Genomic DNA, 24,159 nt, shown 5'->3' on the forward strand with positions numbered 1-24,159 from the left:
TCAACCTGATTGATCTTCAGTGATGAATCTAACAATTTCATTGAACACTTTATTGGGAGCATTTAAGCCGATCAAAAAATCTATATGATTATAGCCAGAAATCTTCCTGTGATACATTAGATTGGAGATATTAGCTTCTAAGTTTTTAACGTCCAATGGATCTGCCAGACAGTCTTGTCCACCACTCCACATGGCAGTTGGAACCTTCATGTCCTGTACCTTATATAAAGGAGGTGTGGGCTAAAGACAATGAGGAACAGTCATGTTTAGGTTAATGGCATATCACACTGTACATTGTAAGTTAATATCTCTTTATTAAATTAAAATATTAATTACTTATCCATAACTATAGAGTGAATTATGAAATCTTAGCTTTCTCAGACAGAAATAGAGTAATGGTCAACCGTTAAGTCATATAAAACCAATGGTTTTTCAAAACAGAATTTCTCTGAATCTTAGGCTTTTTACACATAAAGCTATGGTGTTAGTAATAGCTGATAAATCAAAGAAATCTGTCATTTCAAAACGACAAGATATTTGGAAATAGTCACTATGTAATATTTTATAAAGAAGTGTTTTCTTAGTTTTGAAGCCAATCTATGGTAAATTGCTGTCAGTTTTGTAGGAAGGGTAAACAGACTGCATGGTTTTTTTTTAAAGATTTTTTAAGGATTTTATCTAACTCTTATTCATATATTTTCCAAGGGAGGACTTATTACCATTCGTACAAGGAAACGTACCTGACTGTAGTGCAGCATATTCAGAGCTGAACTTCCCCAGTCATAAGCTTGGAATACTCCTGTTCTAATTGCCTGAATGATGGAAGCAGAACGTTACAAAGCTTTCCCATAGAAACAGAGCTGGGCATAGTGACGCTTTACTCTTTTTTTTTTTTTCTCAGTGTGACCATTGATTTAGATTCAATGAAGCTGTTTAAATGTACAGTAGAAGTGTACTGCCACATCATGTGATGCTGGATAAATGGAGAATAGTGCATATATACAAATATTTCACATCAGAAAATACAGATTAAAATGATTGAAAAAAAACTAGTAACTGAAATGTATGTCATATGCATGTTTTGGTTTGGTTTTCTCTCTTTTACATTAATTATTCAATTTGCATTCTGGTCCTAGCCCCCTCCCCCATTTATCTCTTGTCCCACATCCCTCCCTGTTTCCTCATCTCCTCTCTCCTACTCCCCAGAAAAGGGGAACCCATCCCACCCCAGTATATCAACTAGGCATTAGGACTATGGGCTTTCCTTTCCTCTGTGGCCCAGCAAGGCAGGGGAAAGCAACAAAAAAGCAGATAACAGAGTCCATATCAGAGCCAGTTCCAAGCCCCTCATAGGGCACCCACTGAGTGCGTCTGTATAGGGGGGCAAGGTTCAGTCCTTGCATTGTCCCTGCCTGGAGCCCCAGTCTCCACAGCCCACCCCATCCCAACAAATGTCCTGGTCTTAGTGGATGTCTACATGTATAAAATATAAACATATCCATATCTATCATCTTGCAAAATTCGCATGCATTTTAATAATACTTAAATTATGATAGTTCAATATTACCTTGAAATTACATTCAGGAAAACCCTGAAAAAATGGAAGTCTAGCTATTGGTATAATTTGAAAAGGGATGATTATTTTCAAGTTATTCATGAAAGCAATTTCATTATAATATGAAAAGTCATGAAATTTAATTTTAGTGATATAAAGTACAATTCGACCTGTAAATAGTTATTAATAATGAACTGTTTGGGGATGAGGAAATATCTGTCAGTAAAATATTTGATTTGCAAATATCTGGGTCTACTTTCAGTTCTGAGATTCCATGTTAATATAAAGTAGGCCACAATCATCTTTATTTATAATCCAAGACCCAGGGAGCCAAAAATAGACAGATCACAGGGTTCCTTTGGCAGGATTGGTTATTAGACAAACTCTGTACAAATGTGAGACAATGTCTTACATAAAAGATAAAACAATGCCCAAGTTTGTTCACTACCATCCAAATGCAGGAACACTCATGTGCATGCTCATGTGCACCAGAAGACACACAAGCATATACATACATATGTGCACACACATACACTATGTGAAAATAAACAAACATCTAAAAATATTTAAACCCAAACTAAAAAGGCTTGTAGTATTGTCTTACTGGATGTATATATAAAGACTTCTGTTTTTACATATTTCAAAATGACATTTGCATTAGTAGTTCATATATAATTAAATAGCTATAATTTATATCTAATTAATTTGTATAAAACATTTCCAATGACTGTCAACACGTTTGCTACACATTTGTGTTGATAAGTCAATTGTTTTGGATTTGTAAAAGAAATACAATAAGAAATAAGGCTTTAAAAAGGTCTAATATTCAGACACAATTACCATAATTTTCTTCAAAAAGTTCAATTTCTGGTAACAAAGCGCTATTAGAAATAGATTTTGCCAGTAAATGTAAGTAAATGAAGCATCTATCAGAATGTGACTCATTCCTGTAAAGATTACATGTCAGTGGGACCATAAAATTAATTCCTGTCAGGTTAGTGAAAACACAAGAATAGCTCTTACCCATAAAATTAAATATTAAATATTTCAAAATGAAAAATAATGAGGGGTATATCCTGTAGGAGGAATCTGGGGTGTATTTATTGCCACATGGGAAATGTTTTATTAATATGCAGAGAGAAAAATTTCAGTTTGATGTCTGTGCCTCTAGGGAACCTAGAATTCCTATCATTCATTAGCTCCTGAAGCTTGCAAAAATTGGCTTTAATTTTATTAAAAACAGATTATAGTAAATTTCTATTTTTATAGAAATATCATCACTTAAATATTAAAGGTTTATTATTATTCAAAATCAAATGCAAGATAGTGATTACAGAAACAAATAGAGAATTGCCAAACATCATCAGATGATATTTTAAACAGGAAAAAGTAAGGAAGCATAGACAAATTTACCTGAGAATAATGAAGGGTGGTTTGAATTGAAGCTCCTGCAGGACCCTGTCCTGCATACACATCAAGACGACTCTAGGAGAGAGAAAAAAAAATTCAGTATCTTTCTAAGAGCATAGAATAATAAAATACTATTTTTAAAGACTTAAATCTTTACTAAACCAACTTAAAATGTAAATAATTTTATATTTCATATGGTAGCATTTGGTGGAAATACTTTTCTGGAAAGAAGTCTTAAGCTGAATGATGAATAATTATTAATAAAAGTTATATTTTAAAAGATAATGTTTAAGTAAAAAATTAATACTTATTTGTACATGATATTCAGATATATGTTCATACATTATAGATAAAATTTTATGCTTAGTTCTATTTTTAACTTTATAAATCACATGAAAATTGACAAACTTTATAATGTGAATTATTTATATTATGTAGCTTAAGATTTTCTATACTTAAAGGTTTCAGTTTGAGTGAGAAGGGAAGTGGGTGGACCTGGAAGGAGTTTGGGGAGGAAAAACAATAATCTGAATATATTATATTTAAAAACTATTTTCAATAAAAAAGAAATAATATTCTACATTATGTATAGAGTCCTTAATTTTAATGTTTGCCTATCATGAAAATGACAATAATATAGCATAATGACTTGTAAACAAAAATCATTCATACCTCATTTAAATTTTTGGGGTCATATCCAAATAGCAAAGTAAGTATATTATTACAGATTGTTCCAATTGTCTCACGATGGCACAAATATTGCACAAACTGTTTAGCATCTGAATTGGAAAATATGTCTTTTTCACCAAAGATAAGCTGCAAATGATATGATTAAGCTGCAGTTAGCATATGGAGAATAAATTTTATTTAATAAAAAGTAAGGATAAAAAGAAGGTATGATAATTAAAACAACATTTTAACATACTGATAAACACATGTTCACTATAGCATCGTTCTAAACAAAGGTATGAAAAGTTCTCATAAAAATAGTATGCACTTAAAATAATCATAATCAATTTCATTGAACAAACCCTTTAAAGTAGTAAATAATCAGCGACTTCTCAGTCTGACCTGTGTGCAGTTTGAACCAGTCCTGTTTGTAGAACTTGTCATTATTTGGCATACCCATAGCTTGCTAATAAGAAAAACCATTTTGCCCTCAGAGATCAATGACATTGCCTTGAATATCTTAGCACATATATAATTAGAAAATAGAAGATGAAGAAAATAAAAAATGTGATATATCATTTGAAAAAAGAATAGCTAAAATTTATCAAATTTGATGTCACTTCCATGAGGAAAGGAATGAGCAAACTATAAGTATAGTCTTTTCAGACTCACCAAAACATGCTACAGTCAAACCCACACCAAGACACACTACAATCAAACCCATACTACAACAAGACATGCTACAGGTAAATCCATGCCAAGACATTCCACAACCGAACCCACACCAAAACAAGCTACAGTCAAATGCACATTACATCAATACACAGTACAGTCAAACTGACACTACACCGTGACATACTGCAGTCAATCCCACAATGCACCAAGACACCAAGACATGCTACAGTCAATCCCATATCCTGGCATACTACAGTCGAACCCACACTGGGACATTCTACAATCAAATCCACACCAAGACAAGTTACAGTCAAACCTACACCAACATACACTGTGGTTAAACCCATACTAAATCAAGACAACTACAGTCAAACCAAAACTACACCAAGACACACTATAGTCAAACCCATAATATATCAAGACCTAATACAGCTATTGTGTTGGGAGTGGTTCTGGTGCTATGCATTCTGATGCAATTATTGACTCCTAAGGTATGGTTGTTGCCCAAATGACAAGACACTCACATATCCCCAAATAATTTTGTAACTTTGTCTAAAAACTTATTCTTGTTTCACCAACAAAAAGCCAACATACATGGGAAGGGCAAATGGGGTAGGCATGGGTAAGGTTCCCTGACTTGTGGAGGAAGAGGATTTTTGGAAGGAGATAGGAGAAGAAGATAAGGAAGGAGGCCATAGCCATGGGTGATGTGGAGTAAGAAACACATGGCTGGCATGGATGGAGAATTTGGCCCCGATGAAGAACATTAGCAATTATTTATGAGTAGCTCATAGAAGGTAGCTCATAGAAGCAGATGGCATTAGATAGGGCCAGGGAGATACGGAAGGTAGTTTAAGGGATTAATACCTGCCCTCCCCCAGGTGATAGCAGGTTAGAAAATACCACTGTAATAATTATAGAGCTAATAATAAACATTTGTTAGACCATAATTTTAAATTTACAGCAACAACTATGCCTATACTAAACTAAGACACACAGCAATCCAATTGACAAAAAAGCAAAGAAGCAAGTTAAAGGAAGCAACTACTCACAAAGGATCTTTAATGTGCCCAAGAGATGACTTATCATTGGAAACCACAGAGGTCGATAGACATCAGAAGAATTATTTAATTCTATAAAATGAAATACGTCTTGCCAAGATTACCATATACACTAAAATCACACCTAGGATACAAAGAAGTAATAGACTATCCCAAAATATACAGGAAATAACAGAATTTATGCCACTAGCATACAAGGCCTACAAGAAATAACTCCAAAAAACCTACCAAAAACAAACAAACAAACAAAAAGCCAAAAACTTCTATTTAAATGAATGGATATAAGGAAAAAAGGCAATAAACTAATAAATTAAGGGTCCTAAAAAGTCATATATATATATATATATATATATATAATTTACAAAATAAACTAAAATTTATATTATTTAAATATTGCCTTTAATATAATTTTAAAACAAAACAAAACAAAACAGAATCCTAAATATTTATGTGTATGTAGGTGTAGGTGTGTACACGTCAGTGCTGCTGCCATGGAGACCAGAGTGAGGCATGCCCTTGGAGCTGGAGTTGCAGGCAGCTGTGAGCTGACTGATGTGTGTTCTAGGAATCAGACAAGGGTGCTCTGGAAGATCTGTATGTGCTTTTAACCTCTCTAGCCCCTGTACACCTATGTAAACAGCACTGAGTAAATAAAGTATAATGTATTGTTATTCCTGAAGAGAAGGCTAATAGACTTTAAGAAATATTTACAAAAAAGCTTTTTTTTAGTTAAACATTTTTATTTTTTACATATACACTTATGTTATTACACATATATACAGTAGATTACCTATAGCAAGAAGAATCATGACACAATCAGGAATTATATAAATGTTACATTCTTAGTGTTTTGCCTATTTATATTTGACAGCCTTGAAGAAAACATCTTTTCTATTTTGGTGCATCTGAAATTCTGAATGTAAATCAATCCCCATCACATCTTGTCATTATCAAAGTAAAACAACTGTCTAGACCTAAAAACATCTTAACCCCTAAACAACTAAGCTTCACTGTAAAATTAAGATACCTGGTCTTCAACTCCATCAGAGACTTGAGAAGGAATAAACTTGACTACCTGAGTATGCCAAGAGTTCAGGTTAGTAGCTATCCAAATGAGAAGATGACAGAGAATGCTACCCAAGACTCTCTATTATGTTGGAGCACCATCTTCAGCATTATGAGCCAATGTGTCTGACAGACAGATTTGTGAGGCAAGAACTATTGAGGACTTGCTTACCCTGTCTTAGCAGAGTTTGGCCATCAATTCTGCCTGCATCCAAGCTTCTCTTTTTTTTAGGCAGAATTCTGTGTGTGGTTGAAACAAGGACATTTTCCCCGGTGGCTTGTTTCCCACATTTGAAGCCATCTCCATAAGGAGGTTCTTTGATGCTCATCATCCTCTTTGAGGTAGGCTGGGTGTTGCCAGGAGCTATCCTGTCTCATTGTCAGTGAATTATTAAAATAATAAAAATATTTTAAATGCTGTATTCTGCATGTCTCTGAGGTTTTTGAAGACCTTATCTAACTATCCTACTTTATTTTTCTATTGAATCAAATCTATCTGCTGCACCTAAGATGTATATTATGATAAAAGTAGACTAGTAATTGACATGACCATGATTTGCTCAACTAACAATTAACTTGTCTTTCTTATTTATTATAAACAGCCTGCAATAGCATTTTCAAAGTATTGGAAATAAACCTTGTATTATAATATGAGTACAATACCTCATATTAATATATATATACATGTATATGTGTGTGAAGAATAATCTTACATTTGAATTCTATACCACTGTATATAAAATTAAATTAAACTTATTTTGCATCCATATAAAAATTCTACCCTAGTGAATTAAAAATAACCATACAAGTGACAAATGAGGCATTAAGTTGAGGAGTAGATTCACTAATATATTTTTTGTTCTATCTTCCCTATACATTTCTATATTTCATCTTCTTCCTTTTCAACCCCTATCTCCAAACCTAAGAATGGAAGAAAATGGACAATAGAGATATCGTTGAGTCTAACCTTGTTTTCTCTCTAAAAAATAGCTATAACAACTTGTAATCAACTCCCATTGATAATAACCCTCTATATCCCAAGAAAGCAACTAAAAATCTACCCAACCCCCTTAAAGGAAATGAGGCATCATTCTCTTAAGGCTTCTTCTAGCTGATTTGGGATGAATAATACCTTTGTAGGAGTCCAAATAAAATTGGGGAAATGGCTAAATAAGCTAGGAATAGCAAATGTGGTCCAGTTTCTAAATTTTGAGAAATTCTAGGCTTAATTAGAATCCTCTGTGGGACAGTATGAAATGCTGGAGCTGGGATTGGAAGCTTTTATTGAAAGTGTCCTGGGAGTTGATTTGTTCTGATGAGAAACAGCAATTGAAGCACTTGGTGCTGGAACATGAACAATACAGGATATCAGTGTCCAACATGCTGAGAAGAATGCATCCTGTCAGTGTCCTGTTATTTTGTTCTGAAAGCATATTTCTCAGAAACATTATACAGTCCTAAAATTATAAGTGTATAAGGTATGCATTATGCACAGAAAAATTAAGGCTGGTTTTCTGCTCCTTGTATGGGCAGAAAAAAAAGACATCTGTAAATCTTTCTTCATGCCGTATGAAGAATGGCATCTAATAATAATTCACAGGAGTTCTGTAGCAAACAATAAGCATTATCTATGCCTAGAAATTCATGCCTCAGCCAGTCTCAGAGCTATTCTCATATAGTGGGATTAGTAATATACGTTATCTGTTTGTTCTGAAGTTTAAATTCTTCACATCCCGATTGTATTCCCTTTCTTCATTCTCTCCTGATCCTGCTTCCTCCCTCATTCCCTCTACCTCCCTCCCTTAGTCCTCAGAAAAGGGAGCCCTCCTCCCCTAACATCTGACCTCAATCTATCAAGTCTCATCTGTACTACCTGTAACTTCTTCCTCTTTAGCCTGGCAAGGCTGCCCTGCCAGGGGGAAGTAATCTAAGTTTGGTGGCCAGAGTACATGTTCAAAGTAGTCCCTACTCTCCACATTTTGGCATCCACAAGGAGACTGTGATGCTACATCTGAGCAGAGAGTCTAGATCCACATCATACATGGTCCTTGGTCGATTCAGTCTCTGTGTTGTAGTGTAGTTATCCTGTGTTATGTAGCTACCATCTGCTTATTAGTGAGTATATATCATGTGTGTCTTTCTGGGTCTGGGTTATCTCACTCAGGATGATCTTTTCTAGTTCCATTCATTTACCTGAAAATTTCAAGATTTCCTTTTTTTAGTAGCTCAGTAGTATTCCATTGTGTAAATGTACCACAATTTCTTTATCCATCCTTCAGTCGAGGGATCTCTAGGTTGTTTCAGAGTCTGGCTATTACGAATAAAGCTGCTATGAACATAGTTGAGCAAAAGTCCTTGTTGTATGGTTGAGCATCTTTTGGGTATATTGCCAGGAGTGGTATAGCTGACTCCTGAGGTAGAGTTATTCCCAATTTCCTGAGAAAGCACCAGATTGATTTCCAAAATGGTTGTACAAGTTTTCATTTCCACCAGCAATGAAGGAGCATTTCCCTTTCTCCACATCCTCAGCAGCATGTGCTGTCACCTGAGTTTTTGATCTTAGCCATTCTGACATGTGTAAGATGGAATCTCAGAGTTGCTTTGAGTTTCTTCTCCCTGATAACTAGGGATGTTGAGCATTTCTTTAAGGGTTTCTCAGCCTTCAACATTCCTCTGCTAAGAATTCTCTGTTTAGGTCTGTAAACCATTTTTAATTGGATTATTTGGTTTGGTGGTGTTTAATTTCATGAGCTCTTTATATATTTTTGGATACTAGCCCTTTGTCAGATGTAGGTTTGATGAAGATCTTTTTCTAGTCTGTAGGCTGTTGCTTTGTTCTGTTGACAGTGTCCTTCCCCTTACAGAAGCTTTTCAGTTTCCTAAAGTCTCATTTATTAATAGTTGATCTTGGAGCCTGAGCTGTTCAGGAAGTTGTCTCCTGTGCCAATGAGTTTGCCAGTGAGCTCAAAGCTCTTCCCCACATTTTCTTCTAACAGATTTAGTGTGTCTGGATTTATGTTGAGGTCTTTAATCCAATTGGACTTCAGTTTTGTACAGGATGATAGATATGGATCTATTTTCATTTTTCTACATGTAGCCATCCAGTTAGACCAGCACCATTTGTTGAAGATGTTATCTTTTTACCATTGTATGGATTTGACTTTGTCAAAAATCAAGTGTCCATAGGTCTTTGGTTTTATTTCTGCATCTTTGATTTGTTTCCATTGATCAATCAGCCTATTTCTATACCAGTACCATGCTGTTTTTTTTTTTATTACTATTGCTCTATAGTGCAGCTTGAGATCAGGGATGGAGATTCCTCCAAAAGATCTTTTATTTTACAGGATCATTTTAGCTAGTCTGGGTTTTTTGTTTTTCCATATGAAGTTGAGAATTGATCTTTCAAGATCAGTAAAGAATTGTGTGGGTATTTTGATGGAAATTGCATTGAATCTCTACATAGCTTTTGGTGAGATGATCATTTTTACTATGTTAATTTTTACAATGCATGATCATGGGAGATCTTTCCATCTTCTGAAATCTTCTTCAAATCGTTCTTCAGAGATTTGAAAATTTTTTTTCATACAAATCTTTCACTTTCTTGGTTAGAGTTACACCAAGATAATCTATATTATCTGTGGTTATTGTGAAGGGCCATTTCTTTAACTTCTTTCTCAGGCTTTTTGGCACTTGTATACAGGAGGGCTATTGATTGTTTTGAGTTGATTTTGTATCCAGCACTTTGCTGAAGGCGTTCCTTGAAAGAATTGTTGGGGTCACTTTGTATACTATCATATCATCTGTGAATAGCCATAGTTTGACTTCTTTTCGATTTATATCCCCTTGATCTCCTTTGGTTGTCTTATTGCTCTAGCTAGGACTTTGTGTACTATACTGAAGAGATACAGAGAATGTGGACAGCCTTATCTTGTTCCTGATTTGTGGAATTGAATTAAGTTTCTCTCCATTTAGTTTGATGTTGGATATAGGCTTGCTGTATATTGCCTTTATTTTGTTTAGGAGTGTGGCTTGTATCCCTGCTCTCTCCAGGACTTTTAACATGAATGTGTATTGGATTTTGTTGAATGCTTTTTCAGCATCTAAGGACATGCTCATGTGGGTTTTTTTTTCTTTCAGTCTGCCTATATGATGAATTACATTGATGGATTTCCATATATTGAACAATCCCTGTATGCCTTGGATGAAGCCTACCTGGTCAAGGTGAATGATAGTTTTGGCGTGTTCTTGAATTTGGTTTGGGAGTGTTTTATTAAATATTTTCTCAGAAATTGGTCTGAAATTCTCAGTCTTTCTTGAGTCTTTCTGTGGTTTAGGTATCAAGGTGAATGCGACCTCATAGAATGAGTTTGGTAATAATGTTCCTTCTTTTTCTATTTTATGGGATAGTTTGAAGAGAATTGGTATTAGCTCTTGTCTGAAGGTCTGGTAGAATTCTGTGCTGAATCCATCTGGTCCTGGTTTTTGTTGTTGTTGTCATTGGAGATTTTTGATGACTGCCTATATTTCTTTAGGTGTGATAGGATATTCATTTTTTTTTTACCAGATATTGATTCAATTTTGGTAGTTGGTAACTATCAAGAAAATTGTCCATTTAGGTTTTGAATTTTCTGGCATACAGGTTTTTGAAGTAAGCTCTGATGATTCTTTGGATTTCCTCGGTGTCCATTATTATGTCTCCCTTTTTATTTCTGATTTTGTTGATTTGAATATTCTCCCTCTGCCTTTTAGTTAGTTTCACTAAAGGTTTGTCTATCTTGTTGATTTTCTCAAAGAACCAGCTCTTGGTTTAGGTGATTCTTTGAACTATATTCTTTGTTTCCAATTTATTGATTTCAGCCCTGTGTTTGGTGATTTCCTTGGTCTACTCCTCTTGGGGGTGTCTGCTTCTTTTTGTTCTAGAGCTTTCAGATGTGCTGTTAAATTACTAATGTGGGATCTCCCCAGTTTTTAAATAAAAGCTGTTAGTGCTATGAACTTTCCTGTTAGCACTGCTTTCATTGTGTTCCATAGGGTTGGGTATGTTGTGCCTTCAGTTTCTTTGAATTCTAGCAAGTTTTTAATTTTCCTTTTATTTCGTCCCTTGCCCTGATGTCATTGAGTAGGGAGTTGTTCAGTTTCATAAGTTTGTAGGCTTTCAGTTGTGTTGTTGTTGAGCTCCATCTTTAATTCATGCTGGTCAGATAAGATGCAAGGGATTATTTTGATTTTCTTGTATCTGTTGAAGTTTGCTTTGTGACCAAGTATGTGGCCAATTTAGAGAAGGTTCTAAGAGGTGCTGAAAAGAAGACGTATTCTTTTGTGTTTGAGTGAAATGTTCTGTAGTTATCAGTTAGGTCCATTTGTTTCATGATGTCTATTCATTTACTTGTTTCTCCATTTAGTATCTGTCTTGGTGATCTCTCTATTGGGGACAGAGGGGTGTTGAAGTCTCCCACTATTAATGTGTGGAGTTAGATGTATGGCTTAAGCTTTAGTAATGATTATTTTACCAATGTGGGTTCTCCTGCATTTGCGCCATAGATGTTCAGAACTGAGACTTCATCTTGGTGTATTTTTCCTTTGATGAGAATGTAGTGACCTTCCCCGTCTCTTTTGATTAGTTTTGGTTGAAAGCCTTTTTTATCAGAAACTAGAATGGCTACTCTGGCTTGCTTCTTGGGTCAATTTGCTTGGAATACAGTGTTCCAACTCTTTACTCTGAGATAATATTTACCTTTATTGTTGAGGTGTGTTTCTTATATGCAGCATAATGGTGGAGCATGGTTTCTCATCCATTCTGTCAGTTTGTATCTTTTTACTGGAGCATTGAGGCCATTGATGTTAAGAGATATTAATGACCAGTGGTTGTTAGTTGCTTTTGCTTTGGTATTAGTGGTAGTAGAATATATGTGTTTCAGTGTTTTGGATTTGTGGATGAGGAGTTACTTATTTCCTGTGTTTTCCTGGGTGTAGTTAGCCTTCTTGAATTGGAGCTTTCCTTCTAGTACCTTCTGTAGGGCTGGATTTGTGGTTAGGTACTGATTAAACTTGGTTTTGTCATGGAATATCTTGTTTTCTCCGTCTATGGTGATTGAAAGTGCTGCTTGATATAGTAGTCTGGGTTGGCATCTATGGTCTTTAATGTTTGCGTGACTTCTGTCCAGGCCCTTTTAGTGTTCATAGTCTCTGTTGAGAAGTCAGGTGTTATTCTGATGGGTTTGCCTTTATATGTGACTTGGCCTTTTTCTCTTGCAGCTTTTAACATTCTTTCTTTGTTCTGTACATTTATTGTTTTGATTATTATGTGGTGAGAGGATTTTCTTTTTTGGTCGATCTATTTGGAGTTTTGTAGGCTTCTTGCATGTTTATGGGCATTTCTTTCTTTAGGTTGGGGAAGTTTTTTTCTATGATTTTGTTGAAAATGCTTTCTGGGCCTTGGAGCTTGGAGTCTTCTCCTTCTTATATTATTATTATTATTATTATTATTATTATTATTATTATTATTATTATTATTATTATATTTGGCCTTTTGATAGTGTCCCAGATTTCTTAGGTGTTTTGTGTCAGGAACTTTTTAGTTTTTTTTTTTAATGATGTATCAATAACTTTGATCATATCTTCTACATTTGAGAGTCTCTCTTCCATCTCTTGTATTCTGTTGGTGTGGCTCATGTCCCTTGTTCCTGTTCTTTTCCATATGTTTTCCAACTCTAAGATTGCCTCAGCTTGTGTTTTCTTTGTTGCTTCTAATTCCCTCTTTAGGTCTTGAATAGTCTTATTCATTTCTTGGTCCTGTTTGATTGAATTTTCCTGTAATTCTTTATAGAATTTATTCAATTCCTTCATCTGTTTGGATGTGTTTTCCTGTGTTTCTTTAAGTGATTTATTTTCTTCTTTCAAAGCTTCTGTCATTTTTCATCACTTCAGATTTAAAGTCTTCTCCTTGACCTTCATGGGTGTCTATATCTCCAGGGCTTGCTGTGGTAGGATCACTGGTTTCTGCTGGTGGTATATGGCTCTGAGTTTTGTGGCTTGTCTTCCAGCACTGTCCTCTAGGCATCTGATTGTCTCTGATGTTAGCAGGCCTAGAGGTTTCTCCAATGTTGTCGCTGTTTCTGTCCCACATTGGCCAGACATGTTGGGAGCAAGTAAGGAGAACTCCAAGCTAAAGGTTGTTTTCTAGGCCTCCTCAGGATGTTGGACAATGGGTGTTAGAGCCTGCACCCAGCTCACCTCAACTGAGTTCCCTGACTGTATCCCAATTGGGTTAGGCAAGAGAGGAGTGGGCTGACAGATTTCTAAGCCCAAAGTTTCTCAGGTGCCCTACAGTCCTTTTCAAAATGGTAGCACTCTGTCTAACTGCTGTATTCCAGATGTGCTAGGTCAGTACGCAGCTGGGAGGCTGGGAGAGACTCAGTCTTGATACTGTTTGGGTAACCCACAAACCTTTTAGAAATGGCAACAAATGTGAGTCTTGGTTTGTGCTAGACTCAGCTCAGTCTATATGCTCTGTATCCCTGATGAGTCAGGATGGTAAGCAGCTGGGAGGCTGAAGGGGACCAGAGCCCAAAGTTGCTGGTGTGTTCTGTAGGCCTTCTTGATATGACAGGGCTCTGCTTATCTTCTCTGTGCCCCATTTGGGCTAGGCTGGTAAGCCTCTGGCCAGTGGAAAGATATTAGAGCCCAAAGCTGCTTGTAAAACAGCAGTGGATGTGGAGTGTGGCCCACACAGGTCTCTGCTCTGTGACCTAGGTGGATCAGGCCAATGGGCTGTAGGTGGGCAGGGTGAGATCAGAGCCAGAAGCTGCCAGCAGGATAGCAGATAATGGGGTCTGTGATGTGAGCAGGTCTCTACTAAGCCTGCGTGCTTTGTGTCCTAGCTGTGTTAGAGGAGTATGCTTCAGGTAGGTGGGCATAGATCAACCCAGGCCAGAGGTTTGCTCACAGGATGGCAGCTAATGCAGATCATGGCCTGCACAGGTCTCTGCTCAGCCTGTTTGCTTTGTGTCTTAGCTGTGTCTGACTGGTATGATTCAGGAAGGTGGGCAGAGACAGACTAATGCCTGAAGTTGCTTGTAGGATGTCAGCTAATGCGGATTGTGGACAGCACCTGGAATCAGCTCTGCTGGCTGCAAGGTATGCTCTCAGATGGTAAGCAGATGGAGAGAAAGGGACTGTGAGAGATTGGAACTCCAAGCTGCTCAGAAGTTCCACAGGCCCTCTTGAGATGGCAGGGATATACTTATCTGCTCTGTGACCCAGCTGGGCTATTCTAGCAGCCAGCTGGGGCCCTGAGAGAGATCAGAGCTCAAAGGTGTTTGAGTGCCTCCCACTCTTTCTCGGGGAGCAGCTAATGTGGATTGTGTCTTGTGCCAGGGCTCAGATCTGCCAGTTTGCTCCCTGTCCTGGATCTGGCAAGCAGTAGATGGACAGTGAGTGACAGAAGCTGAAAGGATATGCCACAGTCCTTCCCAAGATGCAACTAATGTGGGCTCTTTCTCAGGATTTTTCTGTGGGTTAGCTGGGTGGCCAGGGGTTGGATCCACTCATGCCTTACACAATGTGGATCCCTCTCACCTGGGAATCAGCAGCACTGGTGTTTTGTAGCTCTCAGTGTGGTCTTTAGGTAGCTGTGCAGTCCTGGATTTCTTGCTAAACTGACACAGTGTGTGATCATTGCCGACATCTTGGATCGTCTCTCCAGAAAAGCTTTTTTAAGACCGTATTATTTTGTAGTGCCAGCTGATGTTACTTCCAATGTGCAGCCCAGATGGCCTAAGTCTTGGCACTGCAGGTGTCCTCCACACCCACCTTAGAAACTTGAATTGCTTGACTGCACATTGGTTTGCTTCCAGACACTCCTAGAGAGAAAGGCTTATAGAAAACTTCAAAAAGGCTGCTTTTGGTTCTTGCTGTTGTTCCTGTTGCTGCTTGTTCCTGCTGCTGTGCTAGGTGTTGAAATCCTGATGACAACGAGTGGGAGGAGCTGAGTCTTAAAAGTTCTACCTCCACTGTCTCTTCTAACCTTCTTTCTCTCCTATCTAGAGTAAGTGAGTAGGAAGGGAGGTAGTGGCATTAACGAATCCCATTTAAAGGAGGCTTCAAAAGAGATCAAAACCCACAAACCTATGTGAGATACTTAAAAACTTCTAACTCCTAATTTCTATCCATAATATGAATACCATTGACACACACAGATAGAAAAAGAATAAGTAAGCCAAGGCAATCCTTACAACAATGTAAGAAAGATCAAATGCATTTCTACTGTCTATAGGAAAATGGCCATGGATGGAAATCAAAGTCACTATATTAGAACAGAAAACACTATAAAAACCACATAGGTTATTCTTTTCACAGTTTGATGTATTTTAAAATCTAAGCGCTTGTTTAAAGGTAAACAATAATGTCAGAATTATGGGTCAGTGTAAAAGGCATATTAACAAAAGTTCTAATGATGGAGTAACGAGAATGAATTAAAACAATGCAATTATATAGTAATTATTTGCATAGATTCCACGATTCAGGTGAACATCAATGGCAGCCAGTGAGCTCAGAAATCTAGGTGCCAAACATTCTATAATGTTTTGGCAAATTTTGGCAGCAACATATGAACGGGGGAAATAGGTTAAAGGAAAATACATGAAGCATCACTTTATAAACATTTACAAATAAATAAAGGGGCTGGAGATGTGGCTCAGAGATAAGAGTCCTACCCAGGGCCATATTAAAGAATAGACCCTCCTCATGATCTCTCTCCACTCTCTCTCTCTCTTCTTACTCTTCCTGTCTCTATCTCTGACTCTCTGTGGGGTACTCCTCCTGCCTTTCCTTCTCTCCCCATGCTCATTCAACAAACCCCTCTACAACAAAGTATCTGGTACCTTATTACCTTTATTACTTTATACCCTATTACCTTATTATCTCATTGCCTTCATATTAGTTATAAAATTGGTGGCCCTGTATGAGGAAGGATCTTCCATGACTAATAATCCTGGAATCCCAAGCGGAAAATGGGGAGGGAGGGAGGAATGAGTGGATACAAGGAATGGGATAACCACTGAGATGTAATATGAATAAATTAATAAAATATAAAAAAATAGGTAATTAAAAAATAATAATTCTGGAATCCTTTATACTGGACTCCATTCTTCCAAATTTCATTCTAATTCTCCCTTCGTTCCAGCCCTAACCCATCACTGCCCTCTCTTCAGACTGTGATTCTAAACTAAGACACATTTCTGCTGTTTTATTCCTCCCAGGACCCAGCACAGAAAGATAATTCACTGTGCTGCATGGCACACTCCCCACTCTAGTACTGTTAGCAGTAAACCTGGGTGAAGACCAGTGGACTGCCTCTGGCTAGAGTAACCCGTCTGCCCCTGGTGCTGCCTGCCCGCTATACTTTTGGTAAGCTACCTGTAAATCTCAACCCTCACCTCTCCTATTTTTGGTAAGCTTCCCATCAGCTATTGATTTTTTTTCTCTCTTTTTTCTCCCTTACCCACATTTAAATTCTTTAACTTACCTGATATAAAAAAAATAAATCCAACATTCTTCATTTTTTAATTATAGGAAAATGTAGGGATGTTAGGGTTCAGCTTCAGTCTGCCTACCTGTGATGTCATTGCTTACCTGTCACAGGGACATGGCCCTGCCCAGAGCCATATAAAAGACAGACCTTCCTCGTGGTCTTTCTCTACTCTCCCTCTTCTTGCTCTTCCTGTCTCTGTCTCTGTCTCTGTCTCTCTGTGGAACTCCTCCCCTCTTTCTTTCTCCCCCCATGCTCAATCAATAAACTCCTTTACAACATAATATCTCATACCTTACTACCTTTATTACCTTATACCCTACTACGTTATCATCTCATTGCCTTTATAGTAACTATAAAGGTGGGTCTCTGATGTATATTTCTGACCTCTCCAAGCATCAGGCACATGTGGGGAGCCATGCCAAAATCTGTCATGTCAGAAATCCCATGCTCAGGCTGCATGCTGTGACCTTCAAGCTGCTGACCTTCTCCAGAGGAGGTCTTGTGTTCTAGGCTATCCTTGGAATATTTTCCTTTGAAAGAAGTAGGGAAGTCCCAACTTGGAACCACCCAGAGGATCAAGTAAGTTCTTACAGGGAACTACTCAGAGAAATAAAAAGTTCTTGCAGGGAGTGATTCAGCTTTCCTGGGGGCTAGGGAGAGTGGGATTAGAATAGATCCTATTGACCTTGCTCTCTCTATATTCTTACTAGTCCACATTAAAGAAAGTCTTGATCAGAAATTTCCAGACTTGACTCCTTATTTCTCAGGTCTCTGTATCCCACTTTCAATCTCCACTCTCTCTTTCAGGTGAACCCTGGTTCAATTTGTCCCATGGGCCAAGACACGTCAGGCACACATATGCTACACATATGTACATGCAGGCAAATTACTCATACACATAAAATAATATAAATACTTAAAAAGGAAACCAGGCAGTGGTGGCATACATTTTTAATCCCAGCACTCAGGAGACAGAGCGAGTCAGGTTTCTGTGAGTTTGAGGACAGTCTGGTCTAGAGAGTAAGTTTAAGGACAGCTAGGGCTACACAGAGAAACTATGTCTTGAAGGAAAGAGAAAGAAGAAAGAAAGAAAAGCAGGTGGCATATTTTCACAAGATAAAGTATTGTTAGTAAAATATCAAAAGATAGGAAAAAGAAATGGACAAAAAAAAATCCTCAGAAACCCTGATTAACTGTAACATGAGAAGACAGACCTTGTAAGACCCAGCTGCCCAGCTTGGGGGAGCTGCCCTGTGGCCACCGGGAAAACTGAGCTGTGGAATCAGCAGGAGAGCACAACAGCACCTCCACTCTTTAGGCTTTTTTCTTGTTTTGAAAACTCTAAGTGTACAGCTATTTCTGGCACCATGCTGTAAGCATTACAAACCTTGGTCATAGTTGGTTCCAGCAATACAATCATGCGGATGAGTCCTGACATGTATTTTACAGTTGCAATTGGACCCAGTGAAAAATTTATTTTGATCTTCTGAGCCAACTGTGGATTTGTTGCAAACGCTCCAAAGGCTGAAAGAAAATAAGATTATAATTAATATACTAGTATTCTATCCTTTTATATTATTTTTATGTGTATGGACATTTTGGCTTTATTTATGTCTGTGCACCAAATATGTGTTTGGTACTGGAGAAGGCCAGAATATAACAGGGGATCACCTATAATGGGAGTTAAAAACAGTTGTGAGATGTTTTGTGTATACTGCGATTTGAACCTAGGTTTTCTGGAAGGCCTTCATGTTCTCTCTTGATTTAAACCCCTGTGTCATTTGGCTAGTTTACCACTATGATAAAATCTGTGTTTTTTTCTCATATATTTCCTGACTATCTCTGACTAGTCACCTCTAAAGCATCTGAACATGCACCTTATGGAGAATTTTCTTTATCTCACTCACTATAAGTGCTTTGGGGTGCTTAGACTGACATCCAGTGACTCCTAGGGCTTTTAAAAATAAACACCAATTTGATAAATAAACCTTTCCTGAACTTAGTTACTTAGTTCTGTTTCTGTCCTAGTTTGGTTTTATTTTGTGATAAAACACTCATTAAAACCAACTTGGGGAGGAAAGGGTTTGTTTATTTATTTATTTATTTATTTATTTATTTATTTATTACAAGTGAGAGTCCACTATCAAGGAAAGCCAGGGAAGGTTCCCAAGGGAGGCACTGAAGCAGGGTCACAGGGAGGCAACGCTACTTCTTGGCTGGCTTCCTAGAGCTTGCTCAGCTGCCTCTTTCTCATAGAGCCCAGGCTCAACTGCAAAGGAATGGCACTACCCCCTAGTGGGATGGACCTCCACCATCAATTACCAATCAAGAAAAAGTTCAAAACTAAGCAGCATGCTTACACTGGTGGAATTCTGAGTGATGTGTAGCCGGTATTCTTGTGATCACCCTGACCATGATTAGTATGTATTAAGGATTTGCACACAATCTTCACACTTTCTTTTTTTTAAATTTCTAATTTGATTTTAATTTTCTGAGTTTTTAAAAAATAATTTATTCAGATTACATCCGGATTGTTATCCCCTCACTTCTATCTTTCTGTTCCCCTTGCCGACTCTTTCACTCTAGTGCCCACCCCTAGACCTCTGACAGAAGGGGCCCTCCTCCCCCACCATATGATCACAGCCTATCAGGTCTCATCCAGATAGCCTGCTTCCCCTTCCCCTGAGGGCTACCAGGCCTCCCTACCAAAGGCAAGTGGTCAAATAGGAGCACCAGAGTTCATGTCAGAGTCAGTCCCCACTCTCCCTACAACCTTAGAGAATGAGCTGTCCATTGGCTAGATCTGAAAAAGGGATCTAGGTTTACTGCATGCATTGTCCTTGGTTGGAACAGCAGTTTGTGCAGCCCCCCTGGGTCCAGATCTGCCAGCCTTGGTGGTTTTCCTGTGAGGATCCTGGACCCTCTGAGTCCTTCTCTCTCCCCATTCAATTGCTTGTGGTCATTGAGTAGTCTGTGTTCCAACAATATGCCTGTAAATTCTTGAGCTTAATGTTTTTGGTATAAAATCTTCCCTGAAAGTGTAGAAGATGTTGCTTAAGTGCCATATGACATTTCCTATAGCTTTCTTTTTGCTCCTTAATCCAATGCCCTGAGGTGTATGTGTGTAAGTGTATTTCTTTGCATTTATGTGTGCATGTATGTGTATGTGTGTGCATGAGTCCACATGTATATAATCACATTTAATGCCTATTCATATAAAGGTCTTAAGATTTTAAACTAATTAGCTGTGTCTGGGCCTGCCACATCTATCATGACTTTTAAAAGTTCATCCTTTTGTGGCCAAGGATTGGCAGTTATACATCTCTCCGCTTTCCTCTTTACTGTCTACATGAATAGCCAATAAAATTTCTGGACACATCATTCAATTTTTTGTAGTGTTGTGTCATTAAGGGTGTTTTTGAATTCCAGCATCATTTGTAATGCGCAGTAACATTTTTTCCTCTGCAGAATTCCAAGGAGAATGAACTGATCTACTTACACACATCAAATTAGTAAATACCTTGAATAAAAATTAGCATACTGCAATGCATTTTCAAGAGAGATAGCCCTATAAGAAAACATAGGACTCCAAATATATGAGGGTCTGTATTTTCCTTGATACATCCTGCCTTTCTAATTCTAGGCTTTGGAAAAATCTTATTTCTTTAGTGTACAGCATAAGCTATAAATAACAAGCGGTGAATTATCTTTGAACAGTAACATCATCATATGTTTAAACAAACAATATATATTTTAATTAGAAATGTTTTTCAGGTAGTCGGGTGGGTTGGAAGCATTTACTATTTTTCAGATTTTCAGAATAAAAATTGTCAAGCCTCAGGCTAATCCAGGAAAAATACCAAGCAAGTAAAGCTTTGTAGAAAATCACTGGACCCTCAGAATTTAATTACTCAGAGTCCAAGTTAATTAAAAAATGTCCTAAACAGTGCCTACACATAAATTTTCCACTGAAAAATTATGATAGGAACACTGAATCACCTCCATCAACTTAGTCTTGGGAACTCGAGTTGCATAGAATCCAATATATGGGAAACATAATGATTATTTATTTAAATGTGTTATGCATTTGGAATGATGATGTTGAAAAACTAGATAAAGAATCATATAAATTATACTTGTTGGTAAATTGAAAAGATTAGCCAGCTGCCGCAGCTGAGATCTGTACTCTCAGCACTCAGGAGCCAATGCAGAGGGGTTGTGAGGTTAAGGCTCTCCTGGGCTAAATACCAAAGCTCTCCACTAAACAACAACAATAACCGGCTTGTATGTTTATTGCTTAAACAAAACAATTTCACATGTGGACCACTGGCTAGTAAGTGTTTCAAAATAATGACATAAGGTCATTTCCAGAATAGAAAACTATTTTTGGAAGAATTTGGGTGGGATGTGAGATAAAAATGACAAGTGGTCAAATCTCAGTCTTCCAACATACCTATAAGGGCACCCTGGGAATGGCCAACATAGTAAACTTGTCTCTGTCCTGTCTTGTTCACAATGAAGTCAATGGTGGCAGGAAGATCGTATTTTATGTGTTGATCATAACTGTGCGAAACAAAACAAACATAATGTGTTAATTGTTTATTAATAACTACAACTCACACTTTATATATTAAAACGTGAACTTAAGGAGTCTTTTACCTGAATAATGAGACTGCAGTAATAAAATACCTCTAATCTATTATTCACAGTTACCCTTATAAAGACCACCTCATTCAATGCCCACAGAAACCTTGATATAACCTTATGTTTGCATGCCTCCCATGGAGTTGAAGATCATAGACAATTAAGTGACAGACTAAATTTCAAAGCATGTTTGCACTGGTTTGTACCACATACTTACATTTAGGAATTTTTTGTTTTGTTTTGTTTTGTTTTTTGAGACAGAGTTTCTCTATGTAGCTTTGGCTGTCCTGGACTTCCTTTTATAGACCAGGCTGACCTTGAACTCATAGTGATAAGCTTGCCTCTGCCTTCTGAGTGCTGGGATTACAGGTATGTGCCACCGCACCCAGCTCATTTAGGAATTTTTACATATGAAATATATATACCTACTCTATCTTCACTTTATTTCAATGAAGTTATTTCCTGAATTAGATGAACTTGCAGAGTTATTAGTATTTGGGAAACATAAATATGTAATATTTATTTTCTCTTAATTACAAATCCAAGTTTAAAACAAACTTCTAAGTGAACTTTGTCTAGCAATTAAAAAAATATTGTTCCATAATAAAGATTTTTCATAACTGCCTTCAGTAGAGCACAATACATTTATGATGACATAAAAACATTTAATACAGTTTTAAGGAAAAAATAAACATAAATATTACTACTTCTTACCTAAAAGCCCAGAACTCTCTAGAATCTGGATCTAGGTGCACATGCTTCCTGGCATAGATGTTGCCTCTGCTGTTCCCCAGCCACACATCGAGTCCAGCGTCTGCCAGAAGGAAGCCCAGGCTGCCACTGGGAGGGTTGAGAATCCAGGAAGAAGCACACAGAGCCCACCCGTGCTGTAAATATACTACAGGCTTTGGAACTGTAAAGGAAAGAGAGAAAAAGTCTTTCTTATTTGTAATTGTTTTGCAGTGTTCAAAATAATGGGGCTCATTGTGACATTTTGTAAGTAAGTCCCATTTGTATAAATCCCCATTATCATCTCTTTGATACCTTATTCTCTTTCTTGGAAATGTTTAGTACCATCACTTTGAGTCCCGATTATATACTAGTAGCCACAGAATAATTATAAGATGTCATTGCACTTATATTACATTCATACACAGATCTCTGTGTTCTTTATGGTAAAATAATCATTTCACCTACAGGGTCTCCTTTTTTTCCTTTCTATCCCTAGAATAAATACAATTTTTTTCACTGGAAATTTGTAAGTTCTATAATTTATGAGTTAGACTCTCTTTTAGCATAGTGCAAACTTATGAAAAGCAAAATATAATATACATATACATACACAAATGTGTTGAGATACAAAGGTTCATGTGTAGACTGTTTAAAAAATAACTAAAACATCAACAAAACCCTGAACTTAAACATGATCTTAGTAGTCTGAGATTTCGGGTGGACACAGGAGCTGGGCATTTGTATGAGTAAAGCCATGAATTCTTGCAGCAGTAACTAAGTCTTTCTACAGAGTCAGGTGTTCCTGAAAGTTCTGATTCTTTCTCACTGGGACTCTCATGAAGTAGTTTTTTTCTTCTTCTCGATATCATGGCAATCAGTCAAACCCTCATCTTTTCATATCTGATATATGATACTTGGATACCTTTGGATATCCCAGAAGTCTGAGCATCCTCATTATGGATAATTGAATAGGAAGATTCTACATGGAATGAATTTGACTAAAAGTATTAAGAGTTGCAATGCTTTTCTCACTCCTATCTTACCTAAATTGTTAGACTCGTTCTTTCCATGTGGAATTCTGAAAATAGGGAGGATATAACCATCTTCAGTCACCACCTCATGCTCTTCATAAGCATAACCCCAGTAAGAAATTATCTCACCCTACATGGAGAAGAAAAAACGCATGGACTTTCATTAATTTGTTCATCTATGCACTTTTTAAAAAAAAGCCTTAGAGCATAAATTATTTATAGAGCAAGGCAAGAAGTCCCATGTAAAGAGAACCTTCATATTATAATAAGCATGACAATTAGAAAATGAGGAGTAAATTACTAGTGACAAAATCATTGAAACTGCGTTCATTAATACTGAGATTTACTTACAATATTCATATTGGCTTCAGGATTTCTGGGTTTTGGCTTGAATAAACAAAGTATACTTCCAAATATATTGAATAGATACACTGTTCTCAGTAGCCACCGCATGTTAAACCTGCTGGGAAGTAGTTGACAACAAGATACAGTCAATGTCTTAGAGTAAACTAGGTTATTGGATGCACATTATTTTCACACATCCCCTTCCTTACAGTTTGTCATATCTTCTAATAAGACTCTTAGCAATAACTTTACACATCTCAAAGGTTTAAATTAAAATTACATTGACCTGCTATTCATAAAAGCCACCCATTTTTCCTCTCACCTTTCATCAAAATGTAAATAAACTTATGCCATTGTGGTTGTTGCAAAACCTTCACAGAAAGTTTTCAGTGAGTTGGCTTAAATGACTAAGATTAATGTTCTGCTTCTTCATGCAGAACT

At 37.1% G+C, this 24,159-nt stretch overlaps 1 protein-coding gene across 1 annotated transcript; it reads right to left on the minus strand.

Moving 5' to 3' along the window:
• Window positions 1-23,807, minus strand: LOC311592701 (tear acid lipase-like protein; the record flags this gene model as incomplete). Its single annotated transcript, XM_084773421.1, has 9 exons — window positions 23,725-23,807; window positions 23,386-23,503; window positions 22,325-22,523; window positions 21,420-21,529; window positions 18,354-18,490; window positions 3,638-3,781; window positions 2,969-3,040; window positions 741-812; window positions 1-240 (listed from the first exon to the last, which is right to left on the minus strand). The coding sequence occupies exons 1-9, from the start codon at window positions 23,731-23,733 to the stop codon at window positions 1-3; spliced, it is 1,101 nt and encodes a 366-aa protein (XP_084629547.1). The 5' UTR covers window positions 23,734-23,807.
• Between the last annotated feature and the right edge of the window lie 352 nt (window positions 23,808-24,159).

This window comes from Acomys minous, assembly GCF_964271855.1.
Source record: "Acomys minous genome assembly, chromosome: 2".
Lineage (NCBI taxonomy): Eukaryota > Metazoa > Chordata > Mammalia > Rodentia > Muridae > Acomys > Acomys minous.